The following is a 25,993-nucleotide window of genomic DNA, read 5'->3' on the forward strand; positions in this document are numbered from 1 at the left end:
CCAGCGCGCGCAGGCGCCGCCGAAAGGGGTGGCCGCTCTCTCCCGCGGACACACTGGCACTTGGGAGGACTGGTTCGGCGCGACCCCTTAGAGACGCTCTTCTTTCTTCAAGGGGGAAAAGAGAGGGAGGGTACGGCCGAGAAGGGAATTAAAGGACCACAAGGAACGCGTGCTCCGCCGAGTGGGCAGGCGCCCCTTGTGGTTGGAGAGGAAATTGCTCATTGGGGGGGCGGAACAGCCGCGCTTAATGCTTACTGCCCCTTTTAAATGCCCACTGTAGGGAAAGCCGTGCTTAAATCCCCAAATCAAATCATTCCTCTACATTCTAAAACATAAAAACAATATGTCTATGGAGATTCTCACTCATCCTGGACATGGTTTTGTCCCAAAGGTGCTTTTTTGTTTTTGTTTTCCAAGAGGCATCTGGGTTGGACTAGAAGACCTCCAAGGTCCCTTCCAACTCTGTTATTCTATTCTATTTGTGGAAAATTATCACCCAGCGCTCTCCCAGAAAAATGAAATATCCTAGGAAATATTGAAAAAGCAGAATATTATATTTCCTGGATGTGAAAAGGAGAAATGTTTTAAAGAGAAACTTCCTGCAGCTTCCTGCCTCCCCCCGCACCTTTTGTCAATGGGCCATTAAGAAGGCCAAGCTAGTCCCTTTACATAATAAAGAGTTCTCCACTTCAGCTCCAGGGTGATGGGATTAAGGCATGATAATATTGGCACTTTACCCCACTCGCCACATGGCATCTGAGAACTCAACCAAACCTGGATTCAAAACGCAGCCTAGAGAGTTGCCCCTGCATGGGCCCATGAGAGTCTGACAACCAATCAGAATACAAGAGCAAGATCAAAGGCCAGAGAGGGCATAAAATCAGGGTCTCAGCATCTCAGCCCTTCTCTTTTCTCCACCAACATTGAAGCATGTGATCCCCTTTTCTGTTCAGGACTCAAGCCATGTGGTCCTGTCCTCCATTAAACCATCTTTCCAAGCAGCTTCCATGTCTCCAGTGTCTTTTATTTATTTAACTTATTTAATTGGTTTGTATGCCGCCCACTCTCTAGAGACTCAGGGCTTGGAGCCAAACCCAGAAGGACATTTCTTCCAACATATTCTATTCTATGCTATGCTATTCTATTCTATCTTTCTTGTTTTTCTTTGAAGATGTTTCCCTTCTCATACAAGCTTAGAACTGAAGAAGCTTCTTGGATGAGAAGTTAAACATCCTCAAAGAAAAACAAGAAAGCCCAATTGCCTCTTGTGGAAAAACACACACAAAAAGTCACCTTTAAATATGAAGCATATAGTTTTATCCCAATCGCAAGTCAGTATCTCATGCAATCCAGCTCTGCTCCCAATGCCTTTGGAAAGAATACAAAAGTAACTTGCAAGGGGAAGAGAATGTGGAAGCTCTTGTTGCAATGGAGCCTGCAGAGGGTATCCTCGAGTTACGACCACAATTGAACCCAAAATTTAGGTTGCTAAGTGAAAGATTTGTTAAGTGGATTTGCCCTATTTTACGACTTTCCTGGCTGCAGTGAGAATAGAATAGAATAGAATAACAGAGTTGGAAGGGACCTTGGAGGTCTTCTAGTCCAACCCCCTGCTTAGGCAGGAAACCCCACACCGCTTGTTAAATTAGTAGCAGGGTCCTTAACTGAATCTGGATTTCCCCACTGACTCTGCTTGTCAGAGTTTTGCACTGGCTGACTCTGGGGACCCCGCAACCGTCATAAATATAAACCAGTTGCCAAGCATCTGAATTTTGATTGTGTAACCATGGCAACAGTCGTAAGGGTGAGAAATGGTTGTAAGTCAAGGACTACCTGTATTATCCGTGCATTTCAACATTTCTGAAGGAAAAATTGTCATCCATAAGGTTGAAGCCCATGAAATTAAAAGAGAGTAAAGTCAGACAAGTTATCAAAACACCCAGCCGATGCTCTGGACATCCAAAGCTGAGAAATGGGCAGCAAAATGTACTTTTCATCCCGTCAGGGCTGGAGAACCAATCAATCAGGGTTTCAATCCTGAAGCTGTCCTGATCGAAGACATCTTGTCCGCTTCAGGGTTGCCACACTGGAGCTTGAGGGTCAGGGTGGGGGGGATTTGAGATAGAGGGTATTTTGTATCCCAAACAAAATACTTTCTCTTAGGAACCAAGGGCATTCTCACACCTGGCCGGAAGAAGGCAGAGTGATGCCACCCGTTTGTCGGACTGCACGGTGATTGGACCATGTGACCGATTGTTTAGAGAAAGTAGAAAATCTTTCACTTTTAATAAGGTGAAAACCACGGGGGTTTTAAGAGTCAGTTTTCACCAGATACGTGACAATATGATATTTCCAATAAAAGTACGGTATTTTGGGAGTATAAGACGCACCTTTTTCCCTCAAAAGAGGGTGAAAATCTGGGTGTGTCTTATACACTGAATATAGCATGTTTGGCCTCCCGAACCCCCCCCCCCCTTTGCAAAAATGTTCGTGCATAGCTTGGAATACATCTTATGGGTTACGAAATGAATTTGTTGTGTCTTTCACTCCTTTCAAATCATTCAAATTCCAATTAATAAAGGTCAGCAACAAAGACGAAATAAAACTTACTATGTGAATAAAGCTACAAACTAGAGCTACAAACTGGAGCATGCAAAATGAACAGCGTCTAGCTTCTCTTCAGATCTTATAAATCAGATCAGGAAACCCAGAGATTTTGAGTTCTAGTCCCGCTAGGCACAAAACCAGCCGGGTAATTTTGAACCAATCCCACTCTCTCAGCCTGTGTTAGAAAGCAATCACAAACCACTTCTAAAACCTTGCCAAGAAACTGCAAGGACTTATCCAGGCAGTCACCAGAACTCAATATTGACTCAAAGTGTAAATATACATACATTCCCATACACATCCTATTCACTGTGATGGTGAACCAATGGCACGGGTGCCACAGGTGGCATGCGGAGCCATATCTGCTGGCACGCAACCCGTCAGCTACAGTGTGCATGCGCACATGGGCCAGCTAATTTTTAGCCTTCTGGAGGGTTCGGGGAGGCAATTTTCACCCTCCCCAAGCTTCAGGAAAGCCTCCAGATTCTGGAGGGTGAAAAATGGGTCAACAGGAAGTTCAGAAATGAACTTCTGGTTGGCCCGTTGGGCCCGGGGTGGGGTGTGTGTGTGTGGCATGCGCATGGATGGGAGGTCATGTGTGCATGCATAGGAGGGGATCACACGCGCAGGTGGGGGGGGTGCATTGCGGGTGTGGGGCACGTGTTATGCGCTATCGCACACACACGTACAATTTTGGCACACATTTACAAACATTTTCGCTATCATTGCCCTATCACATTCGGGCTGCAGAGCTTCCAACAACCACTAGAAGGCAGCAAATAGTAGTACTCTAGGTAGATATTTTTATATCTCTCTGCTGCCATCTAGTGGTCCAGAGTTTACCCAGATATAGGAGACTTAAGGTAATTTACTCAAGATAGCCCCAGAAGTGCCTTTTCCCAAAGGCGACTGGACTCTGTGTATTTTTTTCTCTTGAAGACATTTTGCTTCTCATCCAAGATGCACTTTCAGCTGAGAAAATAAAGATGCTTCTTGGAGGAGAAGTGAAACATCTCGAAGAGAAAAAAAAAAAAGCAAGTCCAATTGCCTTTTGGAAAAAGCACTTTTGGGACAACCATGACCTAGATGACAAAGAATCTCCATAGACATTTGGCCCAAATAGGCAAAGCCTATTTTACTTAAGATTTACTAGTCCCATCTCCTAATCTGAGGTGAAAGCTACCCTTGGCCCTTGAAGGATATGCAACCATTGAATTTCAGAATTAGTGGATAATTCCATAATTTTTTTAAAAAAATGTTTTATTTTATATTTCACTAGTTGGTAACTAGGTGTTGGACAGCTATTTATTTATAGGAGGAAAATATCCGGACCAAACGTAATTTCTAATGTTGGATTTTCCCCCTTACCAGAGGGAGCCCCCTGGTGGAGTACTGTGAACTCCACTGCCATGGTATAGTAGGTACTACAGTACTGTATTTCCCCGAAAATAAGACAGGGTCTTATTTCCCCCCCCCAAAATTTGGCTTGGGCCTTATTATCGGGGGGGGGCTTATTGGTTTGGGGTTGCCGGGTGGCTGCTCTCTGTCCCACCAGAGTCTTCCAACAGCCAGGCCACAACCATAGAGCAAAGTCCCAGAGCGGCCGCTGCCGGAAGACTCAGCAGCGGATCTCCGGAGTTTGGAAGCCGGTTATGCTCGGAGCATGGCGGCGGTGGCGGTGGCGGAGCTCTGGTTCGGGCCTGCAGGGAGAGCTGGGCATGGTGAGGCTGGGAGGCACACGAGCTGGAGACAGAACAAGTGCTCGCGCAACCTCTTTTTCCAACCGAGCAGAGCGCCACACGGCTTAGCGCCTTTGGGATATTACTGGGTCGGTGAGTGGCTATCTGCCCGGCTGGAAAGGGGCGTTGCCATGCGGCTGCTCATGAGGGCAGCTGCCTGGCAACCCCCCGCTCCAGCTGGGCACAGTGCCACCCTCCAACCTAGCGGTATCACAAAGGCATCAAGCAATGTGAGTGCCTTTGCCCCCCCCCTCCCCTGGCTCCTGCGGCTTTGCGCCTTATTGGGGGAGGGCGTATATTTTTGCCCACAGGAAAAATATGGCATGACCTTATTATCAGGACATGTCATAATTTTGGGGAAACACGGTACTACAGTAAGTATTATTGTATAGGTACTGCTGTACAGTAGAACACATTTTACAGCAGTACAATAGAAGCCATTTTAAGGCACAACAGGCTGTATCTTAACAGAAAACACACCCCAAGGTGTGTTAGGGGTGTCTTACCACCACAGTATTTTTTTTCCAGAGATACGTTATCTGTGTACCAAGGTTGAAATTGCTCAAGGCGTTCCAGAGTTATGCTGGAACACACACACACACACACACAGATTTACTTGTAATAAAATTAAAACCAAGTTGGACAATGAGCAAGAGCAAAGAGAAAGAAGCCTTTGAATTATGGATTTGAATATGGTCACTAACTGAACTTCAGGAAGAATAAAAATTGATTACTCCTAGATTAAATAAAATTTCTGGAGGCATTGAAGAACAACCAACAAACCTTTTTGCTTTGGTCAAGTGATGATGGTATAGGAAAAAAGACTACATTGGCAAAACAATCTATAATATGAAGGAGATCATTAGACTGCCTTTTTAAAAGCTGCACATTGGCACCAGGGATGGGTTGAAATGAAGGATACGTAGTTAGGAAAAGTCACACCCAACACGAGGGCATTTAATAACTGATCACTCCCTAGTGATGTAACATATTTCCTTATGTATTCAATAATATATTAAAACTACAATTTGGAATTACGTTCTAGATACCTCTAGGGCAGACTTAAGGCTGATTGATTCCAAAGGTTGAGCATTCTTATCCTAACCCAAAAAGCAATACGTAAAAGGATTACTATTTTAAAAATTCGGATTAGTCTCCCCCAATTAAATGCCCCTAACATAATGCTGTTGCAGTCACCAGAATCCTCTGCAAAACATTAGGTGAGCAGGGTTTTCCAGCTGACTGGAATTTGACTGATGAAGTATGTTGGACAGTCTGACCAAACCTAATACATATGGAATATGACTATTTATTTATTCAACTTCCTTCATCTCTCTGAGAGATGCTGCATGAACCAATTTCATTGTATTTAAGTATAATGACAATAAAGAGTATACTTATACTTATGTGTTGATTACAACATCTGCCACCCAAGATTTTAGCATAGACTACCATGCATCTAACGAGCTGTATTATTTTCAAGGGTCCCTCACTGGTGCCAGTATAGTGTGTAATATGTATATACCATGATATAAGATCATACACCAGAGTAATATTCATATTGCACAGAATATGACGTACATATGGAAACGTATGACTAGTTTTTTTCCTAACTACTTGTATAAGGGTTATTCTTTATATTATTCATGTTGTCTTGTATTCTTGCATGGACTGCACCAGTAGAGGCTAAACCAATTTCGTATACATGATGTAAAGGTAAAGGTTCCCCTCGCACATATGTGCTTGTTGTTCTCGACTCTAGGGGGCGGTGCTCATCTCCGTTTCAAAGCTGAAGAGCCAAAGCTGTCCGAAGACGTCTCCGTGGTCATGTGGCCGGCATGACTAAATGCTGAAGGCGCATGGAACACTGTTCCCTTCCCACCAAAGGTGGTTCCTATTTTTCTACTTGCATTTTTACATGCTTTCAAACTGCTAATTGGCAGAAGCTGGGACGAGAAACAGAAGCTCACTCCATTACGTGGCGCTAGGGATTCAAACCACTGAACTGACCTTTCTGATTGACAAGTTCAGCATCTTAGCCACTGAGCCCCTGCATCCTTTACATGATGTACAATGACTATAAAGGCTTTGGGGGGGGGGGAAACTCTGGGTGGTTTTGTTTATTTGAGAAATATCTTTTCTGTTCTGGTTGGTGTTTCTGATATGCAACAATGATTCTTTTACTTGCAAAGACCATTGGAGTTGCATGCATCACTGGGATTTAAATGGTAAGAGATTCAGAATGGGTGAATAGATTGTTTAAAGATTAGAGGCTGCAGTCGATTTACTTAAGGACAGTGTGCTCCCTTCCCTCAGCATATAGATGTTAAAAAAAGAATTTTCTTTTAAACAGAGGGATATCTAGTCACAATATAACACTATTTCAAGTGGCCACAACTAAAATCTCACCATTGTGGGCTGGATTCAGTCATTTTGCTGCAACAAAGAGAATTGGTTTGCTTGGAGCTTACTGAATTTGATAAACTCAGCCAGCATAGTTGTAAACTAGAACTTAAAAGTTTTATGTGTTACAAACCCTAAAAAGTACGGTTTGGACAATTAATAAATGTTTCAACAAAAAATTTAGTACAGGCTATCTAAAGAAACAATGAAAGACACCAGAATCTCTAAAATACTCTACATCAGGGGTGTCAAACTCACGGCGTTCACGTTTTCGTCATGTGACATATCACGACTTTTTTCTCCTTCACTAAAACGGGTGGGCGTTGCCAGCATGTGACACATCTGGCCCACGGGCCTCGAGTTTGACACCCCTGCTATTTACATCGTAAGGAAAAAACAGTTGCCACAACTACATCTGTACTCTGGTGTTGGGAGTAATGGAGAGGTAATGAAAAACAGTCATCAGATAAGGAAAAACTGTTTTAGTACAGGCTGAATTAGCCCCAGAAGTAAAATACAGTTTGCCTGTTTGTGGCTTAGGATACAACAAGGGGAGGAGGCTTAATCTGTAGATTTGTATTTATTTTACTTATTAGATTGTTATCCTACCTTTATTACTTCGTAACTCAAGGCAGCAAACATATCCAACGCTTCTTCCTCTTATTCCACTATTTTCCCAACAACAACCCTGTGAGGTGGATTGGGCTGAGAGAGTGGGCCTGGCCCAGGGTCACCTAGCATCTTTCCTGCTTAAGTGGGACTGGAACTCACTGTCTCCTGGTGATTGGGCCAAAATCACCCAGCCGGCTTTCACGTTTCAATGTTTTGAATGTTTCATATCACTGAGTTGGGCAGCTGTACAAATCTTTTTAATTAATAAATAGCCACCCCACTGTAGTTCACACAGTAAACTACCATTAAACAAACTGTGATTCAGAGTGTCAACCGCCATTAAACCATTAAACAAACTGAGTTAGCCAACCACCATTAAACAGTGATTCTATATGTCAACTATCATACAATATGATTCAGTGTCAACCATTAAACAAATTGTGATTTAGTGTGTCAACCACCATTAAATAATGATTCATGGTCAATCACCATTAAACAGATTCAGTGTGTCAACCACCATCAGTGATTTAGAGTATGTCAACAACGACCATTGAACAGATTCAGAGTATGTCAACTATTAAACAGTGATTGTCAACCACCATTAAACAGTGATTCAGTGTGTCAACCGCCATTAAATAGATTCAGAGTATGTCAACCATTAAAGTGATTGTCAACCACCATTAAACAGTGATTCAGTGTCAAGCATTAAATAAACTGTGATTCAGTGTATCAACCATCAGTAAATAAACGGTGAACAGTAAATGTGATTCAGTGTCAACCACCATTAACTGTGATTGTGTGTCAACCACCATTAAATATACTGATTCAGTGTCAACCATTAAACTGTGATTCTGTACGTCAACCACCATTAAATAAACTGTGATTCAGTGTGTCGACCACGAAACAAACTGTGATTCAGTGTCAACCACCATTAAACTGTGATTCAGGGTGTGTCAACCACCATTAAACAAACTGTGATTAGAGTGTGTCAACTTCAGGAACCAGACACCAACCACCTGAAGGGTCGCTCAGAGGGAACAAAGTACGGATTTAAGAGTTCTTGCTCCGGGCCGAGGCTACGGAAGGCGCCACCCTCTCGTAGATTCCAAACCACTCGCTCCGTCCTCGCGTTCCTCCGGGCAACAACCATTTCCTCTTTTTCCCCCTCTCCGGCGCTTCTGACCTCGCACTTCCGGTCCCTTTCCTTCATTCACATCTCTATGCCCTTCTCCCCACCACCACTTTCCCCCACACACACAAACACACCGCGACCTTTCCGAGGCTCGGCGCGGCGGCACGATTGGCGGCGGCGTTCTCGCGAGAGGCGCGGCCTGACGAGGTGAGAGCGCGCGGGCGAGAAAAAAAGAGAGAGAGAGAGGGAGGGGGGGCGGAGCGGGTGAAGGGGGCCTGGCTGGCTGGCGTCGAGGTCCCGGTGGCGGAGGCGGAGGACGAGGCGGCTGACTAGCCCGCTCGCTTCGGTGGGTGAGTGAATGGCGGAAATGGCGGCCGCGGAAAGGTTCATTCCGGCGTGGGAGCCGCGGCGACGGCTGAGGGGAAGAGGAGCCATCTTGGGGCCCGCTCGGCGCCTGTCAGAGGCTCGCTGGGCCGCGCGGAACGGCCCGCCCCCTCCTGGGCCTGAGGGAGACAGGAAGCCCCCAGAGGCCCAGAGCGCTTGGCGGCCGCCCGCCCGGCCTACCTTCTCCACGCACTCTCCCGGCAACCCCGCTCAAGCGACGCCGCTTCTCGAGGCGCCTTTCCCGCCCGCCTCCTCCCGCTCTTCTCCCCGCGACGGGTTAAAGCTGCCCCTGGGAGGAGTGTAGGAAGGGCTTCCCGAGGAAAGGGTGCTTAGGCCTTTAAGCCTCGGGGACCGAACTCCGAGCGCCCCCAAATTGGGGCTCGCCGCCTTTTTCGACCCCGAGAGGAAGAGCGTCTGCCTTCCTAAGCGAAACTCGGCCAAACTTAGAGGGAAAATGGATAGTATTATGTCTGTCACTCAGATACCTAACACCGGGTGCTAGTTTCCGGCCTTATACAGGTAGTGCCTCGACTTACAACAGTTCGTTTAGTGACCATTCAGGGTATAGGGATTCCTGCTTGAGCAGGGGGTTGGAAGGAAGGAGGGTCCCAAAGGCGCTTTTTTCAGGAGGCAATTGGACTTTCTTGCCTTTTTTTCTTTTGAAGACACTTTGCTTCTTCAACTCTGACTGGATGGTAGGGAATGGAAGGAGGATTATTCCTGGCAGAGAGCTGGTCATTTGCATCCTTTTAGAGGGTCTTTCAAGCCCTTGGAAGTTTATCTGTGTCCTCAGGGTTACCTGAGTGGTGCAAATGGTTCCTGTAGTCTGCAATTTTTTCCTCTGGAAATCCATTCCTACTCTGTGGAAACCTGATTCACTTAACAGCAATCGCTTGTTTGAAATAGGATAGGGTCTCCTGCTTGGGCAGGTGGCTGTACTAGAGTAGAACAGGGGTCACCAACCTTTCAGACCTCAGGGACCCCTAAATTCATAATTTTAAATCCAGCGGACCACTAATATACATTTTTAAATGATAAATAGTATTTAGTGTAATATAAAAATGCTAATAATTTTTCTGCGGACCACCAAAATTTTCTCGTGGACCACCAGTTGGTGACCTCTGAACTAGAAGACCTCCAAGGTCCCTTCCAACGTTGTTATGCTGTATTCCTTCCTCCCCAAATACTAGGTCCTTCAAGAGATATAGGTAGTCTTTAACAACAGTCCATTTGGTGACATTTTAAAGTTAACAATGGCACTGAAAAAAGTGACTTACGACTGTTTTTCACACTTAAAGACAGTTGCAGCATTCCCCCACGGCCACGTAATTTACATTCGGATGCAACTGACTCACATTTATGACGGTTGCAGTGTCTTAGGGTCACAGGATCACCTCAGCGACCCCTCCGACAAAATCAACGGGGAAACCAGATTCACTTAATGACCATGTTATGAATTTAACAACAGCGGCGATTCTCTTAACTGTGGCAAGAAAAGTTGTAAAGCGGGGCCAAACTCATTTAACAGATTTCTAAATTTTGGACCCAATTGTAGTTGGGAGTTGATTAAACTGTAATTGGATTAAGTTTCTTCCCTTTCTGAAAGATGGCTGTTGGCTGGGTGTTGTCTTGGTCGTTCATAGAATATAATAAGTCATTTTGGAACTTCCTGGAAGTAAATGACTTATGTAGGATTTATGGGAGACACCAAGCTCTCAGTCTAACAATTAAAATTGCAAACAAATTTATGCCATAAATAATGGTAGAGTCTTGTAAAGATGGTGGGTATTTTTTTATAATTATTTTTTATTTCATCCTACAAGACAACTCTGGGGTGGCACAATATGTTTCTAAGATTTCCCATTTCTTTGGTTCCAATTAGATGTCCACCACTCAATTTTTCTTTTACTTGAAGATTATTGTTAGGGCCATTTCCACTAACTCATGGATGTTCTTTTTGTAGAGCTATTTAAGTACAAATCATGATTATCGTGACTCAGCAGGTGGCAACACCTGACTGATCTTGCCTCAGCAAAGAAGAAAAGCAGAGTTGGACCTGAGGGAGGGATGGGAGACCATCAAGAAATGCCAGGGTTGTAGGCTGAATGTGGAAGTAAAATTAACAATTGTCAAAAAAGTCAATGATAAGTCACTTTCTTATTGTTGCTACAAAAACTACAGAAATGCTTATGTTGGTGAACTCTGTTAGCTATACAAGCTATTTGAGAAAAAGTTAGCTAAACTTTAGAGCTAACATTGTTCGTAATTCTAGTAAGTTCTTGAGCTTCGCTTTCTAAAGTAAAAAATTCCTTTTTCACTTAAGCTTCCTTTGCCATTCTTCAAGTCATTTTTTTCAAGCTGGGGCAGTTTAAAAAGTGGTTTTAGTTATAGCAGTATATATCTCTTTTAAAGAGAAGAGAACAAGAGATTCTGAGTATGCAGATAAACTTGGGGCATATTTACGTCATGGCAATTTGCTTGATTACTGCGTGCTTAGAGATTGTTAAGAGATGAGCTGTGAACCAGAAAATCAAAATTGTCCTCTGCTATTTCACAGCAGTACATGTATTTAAGATAGTCAGCATTTCCTATCTTTTCAACTGCTGCTCAAAGATAAGACTCCAACAAGATAGATGACTATTATTATACTTTATGGTATAAGAATTACTGGAGTAAACACTCCAGAGCTTCTACTTTGTCTTTATTCATGTTTAACTAATTTCAGATAGAATTACATATTTTGATGAATGGTCATTCAGTATTTTTTTATCTGCCTTCAATATTCCTATATTAGTGAATTGCTATCTTAAATTTATCCTGAAAGGATTTGAAATCCCCATCTTGCCACTTCTGTTTGTCCATATATTTGGGGGAATGAACAATATTGTTGGCAAGTTATGGCATTTATTGTGTTGGAAAGCAAATAAATATAATATAATAAGTTATAAATATAACTCCCTGATTAAACTGTTAGAGCCTGTGAATCTTAAGGAAGTGGACAGGTTCTTAGTGCTGTTAGCATTGCCTCCTGTATGTAAAATTCATAACCCTTCTGGCTGGAAAGGCCAGCTGTAATTGAATTTGAGTAGTAGCAAATTCGTCCTTGAACAAAGGCATAGTGAAAGAGCTGGTGGTACCCATCCTCAAAATACATTCAGTGGATGCAATAATACTGCACAATTTCTGCCCAGTCCCCAACTTCCTTTGGGGCTGCAGGGGAAGAGTATTGAGAAGATGGTTGGGCTCAACTCAAGAGGTGTATAAAACAAACACATTATCTGGACCATTTTGAGTCACCCTTTTAGGCCGGGATATTCTACTGAGGCAGCATTGATTACATTTGTGGATGATTTCTGGTAGAATAAGGGTAGTGCAGTTCTCCTGACTGTTTATCTCTTTGATTACTTCCTGCACCACTGATCATTATTTTTTGGACCAGTTTAGTATTTGAGTATGCAAAGCTGTTTTGCAATAGTTCTTCCTTCTCTGCAGCCCATTCCAGTCAGTGGTGATAGGGAAAGGCAGGTCAAACCCATGGCTCCTACTTTCTGAAATTCCTTAGGGCTCAGTAGTTTCCACTTCACCCTAACATGTACATGAGTATGCACAATCTATATGAACATCCATAATGGCTTATGGGGTTATGGAGGCAGTTATTATCGGAATCCATGTGATGCTGCTGCGGTGCTGACCTAGTCCCTGGAGGTTTTTAGTGCCTGCCTGGGGAGAAACGGGATCAACCCTAGCAAGATAAAGTGGCTTTGATTCAGGCATTGGGCACACCATCTTTAGTTCTCAATTGAGTTCTATTTCCCCAGACCGAACTAGTACACAATTTGGGAATCCTTTTGATTCATGACTCCTAATGAAAGAGTGAATGGCAGCTATGGCTGGAAAGATTTTTGCAGGGATCAACTTTATGTGCTAGGTAGTGTGATCATTTTAGGGCCAATGGACCATTCTAGTGGTTTAAAATACTGCAGTACACTCTAGGTAGGGTGTCAAAAAGGATTCCACAGTTCAATCCTGAGGTTCATTTCTGTACTCCTTTCTGGAATTATTACCAAGTAAACTTTCTGGACATGTCTGAAATTTGAAGACAGCTTTAGGTAACCATTTGATAAACCCCATATCAGAAGATATCTTAGTGTCTTTTCAAGAGTGATAGTAACTCTGAAGGAGACCTAAGTCATAAGGAATCCTGCCCATTGGTAGTACTTATATTGAAAGAGGAATTTTTTGTTTTACAAGTGTGTATAAGATTGAAGTATAGAATGAGAGAACTTGAAATTGTTGCATCAGAAATGTATATTAAATTGCATATTTTTAGGAATATATGATCTTAGGTTATGAAATAGGTCACTTTAAATCAGATTAATATATGAGATTATGTAAAGGAATAGATAGCAATATTACTCAAAAAAACATTGCTTAAGTATATATAACTTATCAGCAGATCAATCAATCAGAATAGTGCTAGAAGGGACCTTGGAGTTCTTCTAGTCTAACCCCTGCTCAAGCAGGAGACCCTACTATTTCAGACAAGTGACTATCCACATAGAGTAGAATTTGTGGTTTTACAGTGAATATCATGATTTCCACGTTCATTTGAGGTAGAAAATATTGACAAATTCTTCAGCAAATAGGGCTAAAAACTGTACAGTCTTAACAATACAGTACAATATTTTTATTGGGTGAATGGAATGCAGGTATTAGAAAAAAGTTTTATAAAGAGAAGTATTTATTGCTGATGCTTGCTTCAAGTTTCAGAAATGCAGATTGTGTGCATGAATGGCACTGAGGGCCCATGACTGTAATTGTCTTGATCACATAGGTAACAAACACAGGAGGAAGAAGTGCAATGGAATAAGACATTTTCAGAAACAGAATAAAAGTTGGCATTTTATCTGTATAATTTATAGAAACATAGTAAATTAAAGAGTAGGTATGGCAGCAAGATTTGTTCTGGAAGATATACAGTGAGAATATTACTTCATACACATCCAGTATGCTTACCTTATATATGAAAGAAACTTGAACAATGAAGAGAGATAAGAGATGTGGAGAGTGATAAGAGATGTTATGGAAATCGAAGTGGGAGAATAATCCCCAAATTTGTAACAACAAAAGATCCAAGTGGCTTTTAGAAGAAATTATAACAGACAAGAAAACAAAGAAGCTTCGTTAAATTATATAAATTTATAAATTATATAAATGTAGCATTTTCAGTTTCAAGCAATCATGTCTGAACAAGGCTCTATATACCTCAGTCAAGATTGTCAGCAAGTAGGAGAATATAGTGCAAAAGTGAAAGATGGTTTTAAGAACAGAGAAATTGCAAGAAAATTTATAACTGATGGGAAGATACATTATAGGTACAGAATTTTTTCATTTAAAAAAAATACGGGCATGCATCTTATATACAATAATCCAGGGTGGCCCCATAAGCAGGATCAGTAAAACAAAATAAGATTTTAAAAAGCAATACATAACAACAATGCCCTGTGGTGCCCTGTATAACAATGCTTCCACCAAACAATTTCATTCAATATTTGCCAAACATTCACACCATAATTCCATGCCTGAGGGAAGAGCCAGCTCCTTGTGGCTTATAGAAAAACAAAAAGAGGGACTGTACACAACAGCTGACTGCAATAGAAAACAAAGTGCAAAATGCAGTGGACCAGCTGTAAAATCCTAGGTGTTGCTGAATGCTTGTTGTTTAAAGTTAAGGGTGAAAGGCAGGTAAAAGTGCTAATGGTTCTGTGTCAACAAATATTATATGGCCTAGAGGTTGGAAAATATGCCTATACCAAACAATATATATATATAAGGCAATGTGTAGATTGTCAAACCAGGCTAATTCCTCACACGTCAAAATATTACTTAAAATCTTACAGAGTAGAGCCATAAGGAGAAGCAACTTTTAGAAAAGGCAGTAGGCTACATGGTCAGATAGGTAACCTAAGATGGAATACAAAGACAGAAAGTGGGATTTTCTTTTGCATTATTGACTACAGCAAGGCTTTTGTGTTAAACGTACCAGAATCTAGGTTAATGGGTATATACCAGAACACTCTGAATATATTCTTCTGAGGGCTCATTATGGCAAGAAGCCATTGTAAGGACTGACCCTGGAGAAACAAAGAGGTACAGAATAGGAAAGCCAAGGATGCATATTGTTTCCATATCATCTGTTCACCTTATTCAAGGAATAGAAGAATGATAAGTTTGGATAAAGTGACAGCTCGAGTCCAAATAGGCAGCTAGAACATAATCATCTTGAGAGTGGCAAGTGACAGCAGCTTGCTAGCCGAAAATAAAGAGGAATTTGAAGAAGTTGTTAATCAAAGTCAAAATGATAGATTCATGTCATCTAGCATGCTTATTGAATTTCCATTTGACAGCAGAGAGGTCCACTAGAAAAAGCAAGTCTTTCATCAGACAGCTGCATTTAATCTTATGACTGCAAATTAAACTTTTACTTCTTGATACCACTTTTTTTTACTAATGCTAAATGATTAGCTATAATGAAATCTCATTGTAATTGACTATTGGGGATGTGTGTCCATCATTCAAAAAGTATGTCAGCACCACAATTTACATCACTTGAGTAATGAAGTACCTGCGGTTCTGCAAATATTGCAAAGCATATCTTCTGCAAAATAACATTGTTTCATGGAAATGTGGGCTACTACATGCAAAATCTCTTGTACTGAGATCTGGTAAATTTGGGGTTCACTATATTTTTAAATTGTTCTTGTTTCATCTAACCAAGGTTTTGTCTCAGCACTCAGATAGATAAAAATCTCATCCTCTCTTTCTAGTGAAGGACAAAAATGAGTTATGCAGAAAAACCCGATGAAATTACAAAAGATGAGTGGATGGAAAAACTCAATAATTTACACATCCAAAGAGCTGACATGAATCGCTTAATTATGAACTATCTTGTTACAGGTAACAATCACTAGATTTATGATTGCCTCTTAATTTGAGAATGGTATTTAAGAACGTTTCCAGCACGTGTTTATATTCATTGATGGCACTCTACTAGAAGAGTCAGGTGAAGACCAAAAACACAGCTGCTATCCACTCCACAACCTGTAATTATGTGCCATGTTATTATATAAAATGTGAAAAAGTTTCTTAAGTTTTAACAATATAGTCTGTTCCTACAAGCTTACGGGCAAAAGGACAAGTAGAAAAAAAAGGAAAAAGAAGAAACAAGGAAGGAGTCCTACATAGCTACTAATTTTTTCAGAAAGTTTTTATTAACTTCAAGAACTGGCCACTGAGGAAGTTAGTTTTGAGAAGTGGCTTTAATAAGAGAATTAGATCTTTTAATCTTTTTTGCCCTTTTATTTTTGCAGTTGGAAATTTCAGCTCCCTTTTTATTGTAAAAACAAAAACACCAAATGTCATTCAATGCCAAAAACCTTGTAGATGACTTTTTTTTCCCCTTTCATAACCAGTTTCTTCTTCCATTTCATTTCAGAAGGTTTTAAAGAGGCTGCTGAGAAGTTTCGAATGGAATCTGGAATTGAACCTAGTGTTGATCTAGAGACCCTGGATGAAAGAATAAAAATTCGGGAGATGATCCTCAAAGGTCAGATTCAGGAAGCCATTGCACTGATCAATAGCCTTCATCCAGAGTTATTAGACACAAACCGGTACCTTTACTTCCATTTGCAGGTAAGATAACAGATTTAAAGAAGCAGGGATTATAGCTAATGTATCTAATAAATTTATTGGTTTAAGGACTACAATAATTGAATTTAATTTATTTTAATGTGTAGGATAGACATTTTGAATGCCCTTTGGGAATTTACTTGTGATAGATAAAACATGAACAGTGGAACTGTCTAGATGATGGGTGTCAAACTTGCCGCATCACATTGCCGTCATGTGACATTTTGCAACATTTTCCCCATTCATGGAGCTGAGGTGTGCGTGCCTGTATGTTACCCATTCGGCCCATGGGCCGCCAGTTTGACATCCCTGCTCTAGATGTTCCAATCCCGTAACAGTATTATGTACATATTGGCTTTGACATTAATCTGAATCGATTTGAAATTGGAATTGGGGAGGATTTGCTGTCCATGTTGTAGATACTCTTAAAAGCATTTAAATGTACTTTCCTGTGCAGTTCTTTAGCTGAGCATTAAAACTCCAAATACCTTAAGCCTGAAAAGGCAATCTTTGAAAGATAGAATCACATTAGAGAGCTCTAGGACATGAAGTGAATTTCCGTTCTTTTTTTATTGACACGAGAACAACTTAAAAAGCTAAGTTGCATAGCTTTGCTTCTGACCGTTAGATTTTTTAAAATTATTATTTAAAGATGTTTAATCAAGGCCAAATATTCAAATGATGCTTGCAATATAGGAGAGAAACGTGCTCGCTTTGGCATCACATGTACTAAAATTGGAACGATACAGAGATGATTAGCAATGTAGGAGAGAAACTGTGTTTAACTTCCTATTATTTTTTTCATTGATCTGTGCAGCAGCAACATTTAATTGAACTGATTCGGCAGCGGGAAACTGAAGCTGCTCTGGAGTTTGCGCAGACTCAGTTAGCAGAACAAGGAGAAGAGAGTCGGGAGTGTCTGACGGAGATGGAGCGCACCCTGGCTCTCCTTGCTTTTGATAATCCAGAGGAATCCCCTTTTGGAGATCTGCTCAACATGATGCAGCGACAGAAAGTAATTACTAGTTATGGAACTAAAATTAAAAGATTGCAGGACTCTTAACTGCTGGTGCATTTACATTGATCTCCTAGTGTGTTGTAGGAAATAGGTGGCTTTATGTCTTTTTCATAGTCAGTTAAGGCTTTCTTTTAAGTGCTCAACCAGCTAAATTGCTTAGTTATGTTGGAAGAAATGTCCATCTGGGTTCAGTTCCAAGTGGGGAGAAAGACCCTGGAAATATGGCAGCTGTTTGGAAAGATGGTTTTTAATGGTGGACAGGATGACATGGTTTGAGGTCCTGGTGGAAAGGGGATCACATGCCTTGAAGATCTTGAAGAAAAATGGGCAGAGTACCTGAGTTTTATACCCTCTCCTAGGCCCCATCTTAGAACTTCCTGTTCCTGTGTAAGAAATGTATTCTGATTGGTGGTCAGACTCCCAAGGGGTAGGGGTCTTAGCTAACTTTGTAGGCTGTCTGTCTTTTGAGTCCCAAGCTTGGTTGAGCTGTTGCTGGGTGATGATGTAATGAAAGAGCTTTGGGCAATTCCTGTTATGGCTCGCCTGAAGGAGGTAGATCTTTGTTATATAGAATAGACTGGGTCAGGCCTTAATGGCTCATTGACAAAGGTGGAGTGGCTGAGTTTCTGCCTCCCTTTTAGGGGGAATATTCTGTCCTTTTAATATTTCCTAAAATATCTCATTTTCCTAGGAGAGGGGTGGGTGCTAACTTCCTACAGTTAACTATTATTTTAAGTAATCAGTTGTGAGGATTCAACTTGAGTGGTGAAGTAAATATGCTTGGGAATGATGAATATAAAGAAGAAATTACTGCCTACTTTTCTAGTAGATAACTACAACAATAGTAGAGATTCTAAGAAAGGAGAATATTTGTTGCTCAGGGATGACATAAGAGGGGTCCAAGCACTTGACTAGCACTGATGATGTTACCTAGTTAGGTAATGAAATGTCTGCAAAAAAACAACCTCACAGAGCACCCAGGACCCCTCATAATAATAGAGATTCTTGCCATAAAAGGTTTCATGGTATCTGCCCCAAATCGAACAGCATACAGTTGTAAAATAAACCACCTATTAGTGTATAGTGATTAAGGCGCCAGACTAGAATCCAGGAAACTGAGTTCTAGTTCTGCCTTAGGTACCAACGCCAGCTCTGTGACTTTGGGCCAATCATACATTCTCAACCCAACCCACCTCACAGAGGAGTTGTGGGGGATATGCGATCTGACAAGCAAAGTCAATGAGGAAGCCAGATTCACTTAACAGCTGCTGTGATTCGTTTAACAAATCTGGCAAGAAAGCTTGTAAAATGGGGCAAAACTCAAACTAACTCTCTTGCTTCACGGAAATACGTTACTAATCTAAGTTACTTATCTCTTTCTCTAGGTGTGGAGCGAAGTAAACCAAGCTGTGTTAGATTATGAAAATCGTGAGTCAACCCCCAAACTGGCTAAATTATTGAAGCTACTACTGTGGGCTCAAAATGAGCTGGACCAGAAGAAAGTAAAATATCCCAAAATGACAGATCTCAGCAAGGGGACAATTGAGGAACCCAAGTAAAATGTGCAGATGGACACTAAATCTCACACCTGCACAGTGATTATACATTTTTAATCAGTCTGTGACTGAAATATTTTTACTACAGTTCAGGACTTTTGCAATTTGGTTGTGTGTTTTGTTTTGTTTCTTTCCTTGGCAAGCATACGTAAAGGGAAGGGTGCCCTTTTCAAATGCAGAAAATAAGCATTGGAAAAGCATTACATCACTTTGTCCATCTGACCTAGGCTGTGCACTGTCGTCCTTTTTTTTTTTTTTAGCCAAATACCAAGGTTCTTTTTTAAATACTGGGCTGAAGGTTTGCAACGTCTGGCCACTGAAGCATATTTTGGTAGCCAACGAATTGATGTTAAAGCTCTTGGCAACTCTCCAGTTAAACTTCATCTGTTTTTCACTTGAAACATGGACTTATTTCTGTGTTAATTTATAGCCAAATATGCATTCCCTATTTATAAGCTAGCAATTGGTTAAAAGTGATCATTTTGTAAGCCTCCCGCCAGTGTTGTTTACTGCATAGACTATAGTATAGAAAGCTTGTAAGCTGTAATTGAAGATAACTGCCCTTGCTTTTCACACCTTGGTGACTTATTTATATGGGGCTGAATGTTATGTTCATGATGGGCCTAGTTCTCTCAGAAGCGTTGCTAAAAATAAAAGCATTTTCTTTTGTAGTTTTCAAGAATGACCAAAATAGCCTCTGACGAAAGACATAGTCACATTTATAGGTAGGCGTTCTTTCCGCAGAGTTTCTTTGTGGTTCTATTTCTTAATGCCAGTTGCAGTCCTTATACCGCTTGGGGTGACAATTGCAGCCTTAAAGCCTGTAATATATTTAATACGGAGGATATGGAAATGGAAATAATGTTAGCCATTCTCAGCAAGAAGAAATAGCTTAATGTAAATCCAGTGGAATAGTATAAATATTTGGGGGGGGCGTAATTTTTAAATGATGGAATTATTTTAACAGTTTCTTTCTTAGCTTGGGTAATTAGTACTTTGATTTTACAACTCTCCTCCCTGGAGCTCCCCTCTTTATGGCTGGAGTCATGTTATCATGGATAGGATTTATTTCTGCCCTTGTTAAAGCCCCTGTAATTCCATGAGTTATTTCTTACTCGGTTGCTGCGTTGCAAGGCTGGTTTAAAAACATTGTTCCCCTCTTAGGCTGGTAGTAATAAATGCTAATCTGGCCAGTTTTAAGATTACCATCTTGCAACTAACTCAGTTATCTCCAAGGTTGCTGAAGCCTGAAGTATCTCCAGCTGCCAAGCTGTTACTACTAATCTTATTGCCAGCTAGGATAAACCTGCCTCTCTGTGCTCATTTTACACATTTTTCTGCTGAAAGAAGGGGAAAAAATGAGAGTAGTCCACTTAGGTGTAGTCTAGTAGTACCAGTGCTCTTGGTGAGTAAATGAGCAAGCTATAGAACACAAAGGTTTGGTTTTCAGCAAGGTTTTGCTATGGTCATTGCTTGGTGTAATAGAGTACTAGAATCTTCTCTATATTACTCATAGCAACAATTGAGAGCAACACAACAGAGGGAGGTGTATCTGTATGCAGCTGCATTCTGGGTAAGGCCCACGGGTAGACTAGTGTGAACAGTAGTTCAAAGATAAGATGGCACTTGTATTTTGCACTGATGCTTGTATTGCCTATTGGAGAGACCGAAAACTACTTAACATTTTGGGATTTTAGTGTCCTGGGTTATTTTATATTCTTTGGGAATGTTTCCTCACAACTCAACTTGGCCTGATAAGTTCTTTTCATTACGCACATCTACGTTGAAAGTCAAAATGTCTAGGCTTTCTTCAGATAACGACCAATTTATCTTCCCTCTTCTGGAAATATAGAAAGTATAAAGCAGGGGTTTCCAAACTTGGCCATTTTTAAGACTTACTGACTTCCAACTCCCAGAATTCCCCAGTCAGAATGGCTGGCTGAGGAATTATGGGAGTCTAAGTCTACAAGTCTTAAAGTGGCCCAGTTTGGAGACCCTTGGTTGAAAATATCAGCTTTCAGTGTAATCCTGATCAACAGCTGGTTTCTCTACCAGATATCCTATGTTGCAGCCATGTTTAAGAGGTCTTTATGTTCAAGCATTCTATTGAAGCCATGGTTGCATAATAACTGGAATATAGAGTGTTTTAAGAGCCAAATATGCGATATAACTATGACAGGTTTACTTAATTTGATTTTTGTTAAAACATCTCACACTGAAGCAGCTTTAATCTGTAAAGGTTTCTTGGGTTTAGAGAAAAATATTTAAAATGGTATGAAAGAAAGCTATGCATTTTACAGAGCGTGGAAAGGTGTAGTCCCCGTGGTACTTTTAGGGATCTTTATATTCACATGTATATAAAATAGTTTGCATATACAAATTATAATATAATCAATTTGAATTATTCTCAGATGAGGAGGGTGTAAAATATAACTTATGAAAATATTATTCACAAAAATAAAACCCCACAGCCCTCACTACATAAATGATTTTTTTGTCATACACATGAGAAATGTCTTAGTGGCTGTGAAAAATGGTTGCAATTTATCTCCATAATGTTAGATCACCACTCTTTAACTGCTTAGCATTAAATACAACTTTGATCAATACGTTTCCCATTTGGTTTTTCTTCTAGTTTCTTTTTATGAACCTCTTTGTAGAAATAATATTTCAGAGAATATAATTGTGCTAATCACTCCTATCAGTCTGAGTAAGATTTGCAATCCATGTAGCGAAGTCTGTGTTATATATGTACATCATGTGTATTTTTGAGGGGTGTGTGCAAAACATCTCCGATTCAAAATGGGTTCTTCTGGCTACTCCACAAGGGATACAAGCTTGGAAGGGTAGGTTCAACCTTCACAGCAACATATATAAATACAGGTAGTCCTCGACTTGTGACCACAATTTATTATGAACAGAGTTTCTGTTGCTAAGTGAGTGAAACATTTGTCAAGGGAGTTTTGCCCCATTTTACGGCTTTTCTTCACACAGTTGTTAAGTGAATCACTGCAGTTGGTAAACTAGGGGTATGGTGGTTAAGTGAGTCTGGCTTCCCCATTGACTTCGCTTATCAGTAGGTCACCAAAGGTGATCACATAACCACCACCACCCTGGAACCTGCAACCATCATAAATATGAACCACTTGCCAAGCATCTGAATTCTCCATAGTGAGGGGAGGAATATCCAGGATGAGTTGACCTTGTCCTCTCTCGATTGGACTGAGTCAGATAAGCTCTTTTAGCCACGCCTTGGTCACCAGGCTCCACCCAGTTATCGACTCAGTCCATCAACGGACGGCTGTGTTCATCCTGAGATCCTGAAGAAACTTAAAGGAAAAATTTAAATTGCTGCAAAAGCGATACTCCTCTCCCACTTTGAGAAGAGGCGTATCAGGTAAGTACCAACGCCCTTTTTGATCATATCACCTGAGGGATGCTGCAATGGTCATAAGTGTGAAAAACAAGTCACTTTTTCCAGTGCTGTTGTTTTGAGTTTGAGTTTTGAGTTTTATTGGGATTTATATGCCGCCCTTTTCCCTGAGGGGACTCAGGGCGGCTTACAACCACAAGGGAGGGGGGTGCAGTGTCAAAAACAGAACAGTATGTGAACAAAGAAAAAATAGTAAAAAACACAACTTTCATTCAGCAATCAAACACTCGGGCGGGTAAATTGGGAACCTATCCCCAGGCCTGCTGGGAGAGCCAGATCTTGAGGGCTGCGCGGAAGGTCTGGATAGTGGTGAGGGTACGGATCTCAACTTTGAATGGTCCCTAAATGAACTGTTGTAAGTTGAGGACTACCTGTAACATAAAAATGATGGTAATTCGTGCAGTTTTTGGAGAAGGAGCTATGTTTAGTAGGAGCATTGTTGGAAGGAATGAAAAGGAGACTAAGCACATCTTAAAGGTAATGGGATAAAGGGAGCATATGAAGGAATTTGATTGGCATATGTTGGACAAAGCTATTCAAGATTCGTTTTCAGTTGGATCCCATCTCATGGCACGTCTGGTGGAGATGCCTAAGGTGGAGTCTTGCTCCATAAAGGTAAAGGTGACCCTCACACATATGTGCTAGTCGTTCCAAACTCAAGGGGGCAGTGCTCATCTCCGTTTCAAAGCCGAAGAGCCAGCGCTGTCCGGAGACGTCTCCATGGTCATGTGGCGAGCATGACTAAACCCCGAAGGTGCACGGAATGCTGTTACCTTCCCACCAAAGGTGGTTCCTATTTTTTCTACTTGCTATTTTTTCTGCTTGCATTTTTTATGTGCTTTCGAACTGCTAGGTTGGCAGAAGCTGCGATAAGTAATGGGAGCTCACTCCATTACGCGATGCTAGGGATTCGAACTGCCGACCTTTCTGATCAACAAGCTCAGCATCTTAGCCACTGAGCCACTTTGCCCCACACCTGGGAACAATTTGAACCTGTTGGGCCTGAGGAAATGGAAAGAGGCTTTACTGCCGTGAGCTCAGTCACCTGCTGTATTCCTAGATTAATGCAATTCTCTTAAGCAGTTCAATAAAGTTTGGGGGTGGGGTTCACAGGAAAAACTAGCTTTTATCTAAATTATTACTATTTTGTAATGACGGGGATTTTAATCTTTGTGACCTTCAAGGTTGGCATTTGGAAAAAAAAATACTTTTGCAATAGAATGCAAACTATCAGGTTTTTGGTTAACAAACACTATGGCCACAATTAGAAAGTCATTACTTGATTATTTTGGCATCATATTAGTGGCTTGGCCCAATTTCAGCCATTGTATTGTATTTTCTGTACTAGAGCCTATCAGGGACATTTAGATGGCATTGGGAAAGAAGAATACCTTTATTCGCTTGTCATGCTTGCATTCTAGGTCCATCCCGATTTGAAAACTGTGGGTAATATTTCTGTGTCAAACTTGACTGACTGTCACTGATTGTGCCGTCAAATGGTTGCCAATTCCTAGGAATGACATAGATTCATCCCTCCTCCATCTTCTAACTCCAATCTGGTCTTCCATTGATGCACCAGAAGGCAGGACAAGAAACAATGGATAGAAGCTAAGGAGAGAAGCAACCTTTAAGCAGAAATTTCCTAATGGTGAGAATAGTTAAATCAGTGGAACAACTTGGAACAATGCCTTCACATTGTGGCTGCGTCATCGCTGGAGGTTTTTAAGAAGAGACTGGACATTTGTCTGAAATGGCATAAGGTCTCCTTGAGCAGGGGGTTAGACCAGAAGACCTTCAAGGTCCCTTCCAAATCTTATTCTGTGTTCTATGATCTCAGATCATTACTAATTTGCAACAACAACACCTCTGTCATCGTCCTCATCTTGTGCTCCAATATTTGAGGGGCTGCCACAGAGGGGAGGAGGTCAAGCTATTTTCCAAAGCATCTGAAGGCCAGACAAGGAACAATGGATGGAAACTGATCAAGGACAGCGATTCAATCTAGAAATGACAAATTTTCTGACACAGCCATCAACCCATGGAACTGCTTGCCTTCAGATGTTGCAGGAGCATCATCCCTGGAAGCTTTAAAGAGTCTGGACTAGTCTAGTGAAGAGAAGAGAAGGGCCAGGGGAGACATGATAGCAGTGTTCCAATAATTGAGGGGCTGTCTAAGAGATGAGGGAGTCAACCTATTTTCCAAAGCACCCCAAGGTCAGACAAGGAACAATGGGTGGAAACTGAACAAGGAGAGATTCAACCCTGAAATAAGGAGAAAATTTCTGACAGTGAGAACAATCAACCAATGGAACAGAAGTTTGTTTTTTAGCATGAGCAATTCAATATGGCATTTGAGCCTACATATAATTGTGGCCGCAAGAATAACTTATGCACAATTTTGGAAATCCACTACCATACCGTCGGAAGATGCTATAATGAAAAAGATCTATGAATGTGCAGAAATGGACAGAATGACGGGTTGGCTGAGGGACAAAGGAGAAATGGAACATTACCTTAGCTGGAACTTATGGTATATGTGGGCGACAAGGAGAACAGCAGGGACTTAAAACGGGGAAAGTTAAAAGTGAACATGGGTATTGTAATAGATCCCTGAATTTTGTAATGAGAAGATGTGGCTTAGAGACCTAACAATGAGGAAGGAAAGAAAAAAGTTGGGCTGTGAATGACTGTCACTGCGGGGGGGAGGGGGGTTGTATGTTTAAAATTGTATTTGTATTTGTATGTTTTACTCTTTAAAAAATGTATAACTAATAAAGATTACTTTAAAAAAAAGTTTGTTTTTTAGTTAGACTTATATACCGCTTCATAGGGCTTTCAGCCCTCTCTAAGCAGTTTACAGAGAGTCAGCATATTGCCCCCACAATCTGGGTCCTCATTTTATCCACCTCGGAAGGATGGAAGGCTGAGTCAATCTTGAGCCGGTGAGATTTGAACTGCCAACTGCAGATAGCAGTCAGCTGATGTGGCCTGCAGTACTGCACTCTAACCACTGCGCCACCTCGGCTCTGACTTCGGAAGTTGTGGGAGCTCCCTCAGTTGAGACTTTCATGAAGAGACTGGACTGCCACTTGTCAGAAATGGTACATAGCGTCTCCTGCTTGGGCGGGTGGTGATGGGTTGGACTAGATGACCTACAAGGTCCCCTTCCATCCCTGTTCAATGGCATAGGGTCTCCTGCTTGGGGAAGGGGGGGTTGGACTAGATGACCTACCAGATCCCTTCCAACCCTGCGAAGCTGTTAACATCCCCGCGCGCCTCCAGCTCTAATAACGGAGCGGCTGGTGGCGGAGCGAAGGAACGGAGCGCGCAACAGCCTCCCGCCGCTGAATGAATGGGCGCTGGAACGGACCCGCCCCTAACGGCGAAGGGAAGAGTCCCTCTCCCCACCTCCAGCATCGC

General features: G+C 41.5%; 1 protein-coding gene across 3 annotated transcripts; it reads left to right on the forward strand.

The window, feature by feature from the left end:
• Positions 1–8,584: 8,584 nt before the first annotated feature.
• On the forward strand, positions 8,585–21,747 carry GID8 (GID complex subunit 8 homolog). 3 transcript variants are annotated; one of them, XM_032218174.1, is made up of 5 exons: positions 8,585–8,700; positions 15,705–15,834; positions 16,373–16,569; positions 17,384–17,581; positions 18,970–21,747. In XM_032218174.1, the coding sequence occupies exons 2-5, from the start codon at positions 15,717–15,719 to the stop codon at positions 19,141–19,143; spliced, it is 687 nt and encodes a 228-aa protein (XP_032074065.1). In that variant the 5' UTR covers positions 8,585–8,700; positions 15,705–15,716; the 3' UTR covers positions 19,144–21,747. The 3 variants fall into 3 exon arrangements, with proteins under 3 accessions (XP_032074065.1, XP_032074063.1, XP_032074064.1); XM_032218172.1 differs by lacking the exon at positions 8,585–8,700 and adding an exon at positions 8,737–8,843; XM_032218173.1 differs by lacking the exon at positions 8,585–8,700 and adding an exon at positions 8,737–8,839.
• Positions 21,748–25,993: the final 4,246 nt, after the last annotated feature.

This window comes from Thamnophis elegans, chromosome 5, assembly GCF_009769535.1.
Source record: "Thamnophis elegans isolate rThaEle1 chromosome 5, rThaEle1.pri, whole genome shotgun sequence".
NCBI lineage: Eukaryota > Metazoa > Chordata > Lepidosauria > Squamata > Colubridae > Thamnophis > Thamnophis elegans.